The 8,336-nt window shown below is 39.7% G+C and overlaps 1 protein-coding gene across 2 annotated transcripts in view; it reads right to left on the reverse strand.

The window, feature by feature from the left end:
* The window catches only part of ZNF475 (zinc finger protein 475), a 58,221-nt gene extending 50,309 nt beyond the window's left edge, over positions 1-7,912 (reverse strand). The window contains exons 1-2 of one of the 2 annotated variants that reach the window (XM_068247052.1): positions 7,805-7,912; positions 725-1,849 (exon numbers count right to left, since the gene is read on the reverse strand). In XM_068247052.1, coding sequence (XP_068103153.1) covers positions 725-1,678 — 954 coding nt within the window. In that variant the 5' untranslated portion in view covers positions 1,679-1,849; positions 7,805-7,912. The remainder of the gene's footprint in view (positions 1-724; positions 1,850-7,804) is intronic. The other variant, XM_068247059.1, reaches the window with a different exon arrangement.
* Between the last annotated feature and the right edge of the window lie 424 nt (positions 7,913-8,336).

Below are 8,336 nucleotides of genomic sequence, written 5' to 3' on the forward strand. Positions count from 1 at the left end.
GTGGTCACACTAAACATTGATTTGATTTAAGGTGGAGGAGCTGGTCCAGAGGGTAAATGTCACTGCCTGCTAATCACAAGGTTAGCGGTTCAAGTACCACCCAGGACATGGGCAGGTGGCAAAAAAAAAAACATTGATTTGATTTAGATTGATTTAGATTTCCCTTTCGTTCATTCACTATGCATTTCTAGTTGATAACAATTTTGTGGAAGTACTTTTACTATACATCATTTTGTGACAACTGCCTAAAACTGTGCATAGTATTGTATATTAACCCTAGACTGACCAATGTGGTTGCCGGATATAGGATGGAGCTCTGAGCCAGAGGCAGACATGGACAGCTAATGTATACTGCACTGGGCACCGGGAGGGGGCACACTGGACATTAGGGGGACAGCATTGGGGGTTTCATTGCATTCGTTGCTCATCCCGATATCGTTTGGCGTTACCGCTGTGCACCTGGTTGACCACAAAGGTCCGACATCTAGCAGCATGTCCGATCGACATGCTTGGCCCAAAACTTCCAAGAGGCATGCAGAGAAATACTCTTTAACAGGACATTGGTCTACATGCATCTTTTCATTCTTCAGTCTGTGTAAGGTTTTCTTGAGATTATCATCATTAATTAATTAAAATATACTAATTTGATCAAAATCCGCTTTTCCAGACATCAGAATTTTGTTCTACCCACAGCAGAGCTTACATAAAACTTTACCCCCTTTACCTTATCACCTCTGTGCTCTACATCTTCATTTTTCTGCTTTTCTTTGTCAGCGGGCGTAAGTTTGACCTTGGAATCTATACTTTTACTTTTGCAGCCTCTCTGGTGAACTGGAAGCCGGTCGCTTGCAAATTTCCTGCCGCAGTTTGGACATGGCAGCAACTGATCTTTAAAGCTCTGCCAAGCTACTTCATTTTGCTCCTCTCGGCTCATTCCTTTTGATGGACCCATTTGAGGTTTCTGAGGAATGGGTCTTCTCTGGCCTTTAGGTAACCTGTCATTTTGTATTTTCCATTTCTCAAGGCATTTCGGTTCATGTATTGGAAGAGACTTGGTGCCAAATTCTCTTCCACAGATGTAACAAATTAGTGTTTTTGGCTTTGCTGGAGTGTGTGTGTCAGAAAAACCACTAGCTGCTTTAGATGCTGTCAAGGAACTGGTATTTGTTACAGTCGTGTTAATTATGGAAGGGGGAGAGCCTAAACTCTTGCCTTTTGGTTTACAGCTTTTCTGGTGCACAAGGAGACGATCTGGAAGAAATGTGCGACCACAGTTCCCACATGGTAAGAGTTGTGCTTGAGAACTTTTCCAGGCTGCTTCATTCTCATCATTGCGTGAGCCAAAGGCAGCAGCCTGAGGCTTTACTGGAACAGCTCTTCTGAGATGCCTGGGCAGATTTTCATTCTCCACGTGCCACTTCTCCAGACATTTGGGCTCATGTATATCGATAGATTTAGATCCAAATTCCCTTCCACAGATGTAACACACTTTGAAACCTGGTCTTCTAGGAGGGATAACTGGTCGGTTGGACTGACTCTGTGCCATTCCTCCAGCAGCAGATCTTTTAACTAGTATTGCAGTTTCTGGTCTGATGGGTCTATGCTGGTGTGATATTGTATTGCTAGATTCGGCATCTACCTCGTTATTGGCATTTGATGTGTTTCTGCTGTTGATCATGAGGAAGCATTTGCTAATTTTATGTATCTAATTTTATTTGGTTGTAAAAAAAAATAATTTTCTCCTGAAAATCCTTTGTCTAGTATTATTTTTTGCAAATCAAATAACATTTATACCCAAATTGTAGTTACTTGACATCCAGTTATGTAAGCTCCTTTTCTGTTTTCTGCCCTGAAACACATACAAATCGATATTATTGTATCTACTATATTGTCTAGCTGGTATGTACTTTAAATAGGCACTCCAGTGAAAATAATGTAATAAAAAAAGTGCTTAATTTTTACAATAATTATGTATCAATGATTTAGTCAGTGTTTGCTAAGTGTAAAATCTTTCCTCTCCCTGATTTACATTCAGACATTTATCACATGGTGACATTCTTCCTGCTGGCAGGTGGTGTCACTGGAAGGAGATGCTGCTTGCTTTTTTGGCAGTTAGAATGGAAACAGGTGTTATTTCCCACAATGCAACAAGGCTCCCACAATGTGATGTCAGGAGCTGCTGACATCACATGTGGGAGGGGTTTCACCACAAAATCAGCCATACAGAGCCCCCTGATAATCTGTTTGAGAAAAGGAATATATTTATCATGGGAAAGGGGGTATTAGCTACTGATTGGTATGAAGTTCAATTCTTGATTTTGGTTTCTCTTTAACTCCTTTACTATCATTTTGTGTACATCATTTGTGTTTTCTGCACAAATGCAGCAATATAGACAGTCAATGAGATACAAATAATTCTAAATTGAATGTAGAGTTAAATGGAACCCCAGCAAAGAGTGATATGGAGACTGACATATTTATTTCTATTTATACAATGCAAGTTGCATGACTGTCCTCCTGATTCTGTGTATCTAATACTTTTAGCCATAGACCCTGAACAAGGATGCAGATCAGGTGCTCTGAGTCTGACTCAAGTCTGACTGAAACGAGCCACAATCTCGTTTCAGGGTTGTAACTCAAGACACTACTTACGCCAGAAGATCAACACGACTACCAGGCAACTGGCATGGTTTGGATATGGAAAGAAAATGAATATGGTGCCTTCCATATCACTCTCACCTCTGGTTTACTTTAACATAAATTGTGCACAGCTTGTAATTGGTGATGAGAGTATGGCCTTTTTCGTTTCGCCGTCATTTTCATCAAAATTTCACATTTTCGCACAAAGGAGAATCTTGGTGGAAATATAAGGTTATAAGAAACACTTTTTCACCAAATGAGTATATGTGTGAAAATGTATGGGCATGCATGGAAAACACACTTTCACCAAATGCACCAACATCTATGGCCATGAGGAAACACTTTTTTTTACCAAATGCACTAAAGTCTATTGGTACATGAAAACACATTTTCACCAAATGCACGACTGTTTATGGACATACATGCAAAAACGTATTTTCTTCCAAATGCATTAAAGTCAATAGGCATAAGAAAAAAACATTTTTAAGACAGCTTTTTTCATGAAAATGTGTACTATATGCTACGAAAATTCAATTCTACATATGCAAACATTTAGAGTCAGGCGTAAATGAACATTTCAATGCCGAAATGACTTTGGTGAAAATTCAATCTCATGCCTGCTTATCACATTCAATGCCCGCTGAATCTAAGGACCTTCACAACATGAACACGTTACAATATCCCAGGTCAACAGCAATCACTTTAATGAATGATTCTGATAAAGTTCAAATTTTAGGGACGTGTCTACATTCAGTTGCAGTTACACTACTGGCAATACTCTTTCACAGGTCTGTGATAAATCTCTGGTTTACAATGATGTTGGTAATTCACAGATACACTGTGTACAAGCAACAGAGACCTTGTGGCTGTGAACCGTCTTTGTGACAAGTCAATGGGAATATAAAGTACTTACTCTTAACTGTGAAACTAAAAATAATGCTTCTGAAAGCCGAACTAGACTAGGGAGATAAACAGAGCTCTCTGGATCATTTACATTATGTGAAAACTAAGGACATTTTTCGAGGGAAGATTGGGATGTGCTTTTGTTCAGCCTGTCATGCTGTGTAGGACTCATCTGCTGACATATGGGCACCTGATTTGCAGTTTTGAGAATGTGCTTGCAATGATACTGCTCAGTAAATAGAAGGCAGTGTTGCTTGCAAATTTTCGCGAAAGTCATTTTCAAATCCAAAATGCTATTTTTGATTTCGAAAATATAATCAATGTATTTTTGCAATATAGTTATAAGAAACATTTTTTTCTTTCCATCATGAAAAATGCAAATTTGTAAAAAACAAAACAAAAAAAACCTCACAAGTACTGTGTTTCCCCGAAAATAAGACACTGGGCCAGATTTCTCAAGAGTGTCTGAGACAAAATATTAGTAGGTTTTTAGAAATCCATGCAAAACTGTCTCAGGCATCTTAAAAAATCATTAGATTCCTTATAAAACTGTTGTATAATAGGAGGAGCTAGGAAGGTCTCTCAGATAGTGCAGTGTGTGAGGGGAATTGTTGTTGCTGAGGTAACCAACACACCTGCTGTATTGATAGCAGCAGGCTCTGAGGAGGAATTCAGCAGGGGGGAGGAGCACCACACAAATCATGTCTAGCCTGCACTCTGCAATCATGTCTAGCCAGCAGTTCTACATCTGTAGAACTGCTATCAAGCACTTCTTAATCTGTGCCAGTTTAGGGATGGATTTGCACTTTTCTTAACTGTAGTTAAGGTAAAAGGTAATTAATTAAAGTCAATAAAGCGGACCCCACAGAGTGATTTGCTGAAATCGCTAACACAGCCCTGCATGGTTTTCTGAGTTATTTCATAGAGGAAGGCAACGGTCCAAAATTGCTTTCCTCTAAATCGCTCCATTTTAAGTTGCAAAGTCACTCTCAGCATTTTGAAAGTGATTTTTGCAATCGCAAGTGGGCATACAACTTAATACAACAGTTATTCTAACTTACACATTATGGCCTCTATTCATAAAGCCTTCCCGCATGCGGTAATGCTCAAAACAGCTAACTTTACCAACCATTTAACAAAGTGTCAATTCATAAAAGCTGTTTCGGCATGAAAAGCTACAATTCCTGAGCAGTGCGGGAAATTACCACCTCGTGCGGTGATTATCTCAACACATGTCACTACATGTCAATTCATAAAGATTAGAGCAAGTGGAATTGGGACGGAGAATACTGGCTGTTTAGAAAAGGAGATAAGCCAGCGGATAACAGCTAAGTTAATGGAGACAGACCTCCCAGGCAGCAGCAATGAGAGCAGAACAAAAAAGGCATCCCAGAATACCCAGGCTATGTTTTTTAACCTCTTGGGTTCCTGTTTTCAGATAAATTTCACATCAGAAAGCCTGCATCTGTAACATTTCTTGAAGTTCTTCTAAAGCTGGCCACTAATGGTCCAATTTATAGCGAAAAATCGTTCGAGCGATCAGAAATTCTGATCGGATTGGTTGTAAATAATCTCCATTGGTGGACACAATCGATTATGAATGAGTGAAAAAAATGTCGCCCTGTTAGGCTTACTGGTATATCCTCCACAGTCAGCACGTAGTGTATATCCTGACGTGGAGAAGGTACACACGCTAGCACCAGGAACCAGGATATCCCCAGTTTAGTGGAGGAGAGGACAGAGCAAGCGTAGATCCGAGCAACATCAACAATACTAAAATACAATGGATACGATATTCCTAGCGTATTACGATTACAGCTATCAATGAAGCTACAAATGACTGACTGACATATGTATATATCGGTGATAAACCGATATATGACATAAGCAAGGAACGCTAGCTAGGAACTGGAACAATACAAGAAACAGGACTCAGAAGGATTCACTACTTCCACGCAGAAGTGAGCGCAATCCACACAAGGTAACAGGAACAGGACTAGGAGGGATTCGCTACTTCTATGCAGAAGTGAGCGCAATCCACACAAGGCAACAGGAACAAGACTAGGAGGAATTCGCTACCTCTACGCAGAAGTGAGCGCAATCCACACAAGGTAACAGGAGCAAAACTGCGCTAACTAGCACGGGTGATCACGATACGCGCAACCTACCAAAACGTGCTGGAAGCTAACTGACTGAACACAGGATATAAACAGTCCGTGTATGTGTATATCAGCGACACTGATGTATTAACGTAACACGAATACAAGGTAAATAACAAACGTGCTAGTATGCGTAATATATTGTCGATGAACCAATATATGACGCAAAACAAGCAAAGTAACAATTTCTGATAACAAGAGCAGGACTAGGAGAACTCGCTGACCCCTTTGCAGGAGTCAGCGCAGTCCACACGGACTAGGAACGAGGTGAGGTGAGGTGAGAGTAACAGACTGAATCTGAGACCATGATAGCCCATGGAGCACTGCAGGAAGCAGTCCTTTATACTGAGGTCATCCAATGAGAGCAGACATGCAGATTCCCACACAGGTGAATGGTAATCAATCACAGGCTGACAGCAGGAAAAGGCAGACAAAGCTATGCAGCCTGCAAGAAAGGGATTGCAGCCCCACAGACAATGTTTGTTTTCACAAAAGCATATAAAACTGTCATTAACTTCACAGTGACTGCAGATGGAATCAGCAACTAGTTTGAGTGCAAACCAAACTATGCAAGCAAATGCATGTAATGACATCAGAACTGCTTGGGTTGCAATACCACTGCAGCCAGCAGTAAACGCTGCAGAAGCGATCGTGACACTCCCGAATAAATTTTCGTTGAGCGAAAATTTGGATTTTCTTGGCGGTCGTGATAGATAGGAAGCAATGATTGGTTAGTTGATGGTGTAGTGAACGATTTTTCGTTCGATCAGAATTTCTGAATTCGAACGATTTTTGCTAGAAATTGGACCGTTAGTGGCCACCTTAAGCTGCGGCAATTAAATCGATTGTTTAGAAAGACTATTAAGCTGGCCACTAACGGTCCAATTTCTAGCGAAAAATCATTCGAGCGATCAGAAATTCTGATTGGACATGAAATATTGTAATACATCGTTCACTACACCATCAACGAACCAATCTTTGCTTCCTATCTATCACAACCAACAAGAAAATACAAATTTTGGTTTGACGAAAATTCATTCGGACGACATATTTTTCACTCGGTTATAATCGATTGTGTCCACAAATGGAAAATTTATAACTAATCCGATCAGAATTTCTGATCGCTCTAACGATTTTTCGCTAGAAATTAGACCGTTAGTGGCCACTTTTAGACAGATTCAGAGAAGATTCAGGGCAAGGAGAGTCCGTTTTAAAAAAAAATGTTAAAGGCAAGTTGAGGCTGCCTCGTTTATTGTAACTCTGTCTCTGCACTGAGAAAATGTATCAACTCAGGCAGCACCGCCAGTTTAGGTCGGGAATTCCCCGACCTTGTATCGCAAGTGTAAACATTTTTATGAATTAGCACACAAAAGTCTAAAATATCGATGCGGTATTTTCCCTCCAAGATTTTTTTTAACGCAAAAAAATTATGAATAGAGCCCTATATCTTCATGGCAAGAAAGTGGATTACACAAAATGTGCTTATTATAGCCAGCTAGATTCTGCAATAATGTAGCTACAGTAATGTGAGCAACAGCATTGTTATCTTGACACTATTTTCTTTAGGTTTGCCTGTCATATCTCAATTTCCTTTTGGTTAAAAGTGAACAAATCCATACAGCACACTTTTATGAAAAACAGGCAATTAATGTATTGCTTTAAAGGACAACTGAAGTGAGAAGAATATGGAGGCTGCCATATTTATTTCCTTTTAAACAATACCAGTTGCCTGGCAGCCCTGCTGATCTTTCATGCATCAGTAATTTGCATTGTTTAAACGGAAATACTGTAAATATGGAAGCCTCCATATCACTCTCATTTCGGTGTCCTTTAAGAAACAAACAAACAGAAAAAAACAAGATATATACAGTAGTACAATGCTTTAATCAAGTCCTGCTGGTGAATAGGAGTTCTCTTCCTGTGCATATGTCAGTGTACTTGAACAAAGCAGAGTCAGAGATACAAAACACTGCTATGTCTGTGCACTGGCTCACCCATAGAGTAGGAAACAGTATATTGTAGCCACCAGCATCCTACAATTGAGTTGCCTTTTGTTTATTTGATAAAAAATAGTGTGACTGTTTTTCCCCTTTATTACTTACCAGTTGCATGTACAGAATCTATCAGTGTCTGAGCGTGCAGACAGCCTGCTCTCCTTCCTTGCAGCAGAGGAATGCTAGCGTTGTCATGTTGCTATGGTAACTATTATCCAGCTGCTATCTCCTTGTATCTAGGCAACATGTCAACAAACCTGATGAAACTGCATCTTTGAGTGAGAATTAGGAAGTTGTTCAGCAAATAATCATACAAATGTTTTATCTGAAGCTTTCTATAGACTGCTACAGCATGTACAGACATGTAAGCAGTATTTACACATACAGTAATAGTCATACAAAAATGAGGGCAATTTTTTTCCAGTCTACATCTAAGTTCAAATCCCATACCTTTTTTTTTTCATTAAACCAGCAAAGCTTTAATGTGGCCACCAGTGATACAATTTGCAGATCGTTTAGGATTCGTTTATATGATTCATACGATTCTTCGTATAAATATCCAGAAATGATCATTTGGGACCACTAATGGACAAAAACCTCCTAAACTGATCAGATTAATGAATTCAATCTGATTTTCGAA

Source organism: Hyperolius riggenbachi, chromosome 1, assembly GCF_040937935.1.
Source record: "Hyperolius riggenbachi isolate aHypRig1 chromosome 1, aHypRig1.pri, whole genome shotgun sequence".
NCBI classification, from domain to species: Eukaryota; Metazoa; Chordata; class Amphibia; order Anura; family Hyperoliidae; genus Hyperolius; species Hyperolius riggenbachi.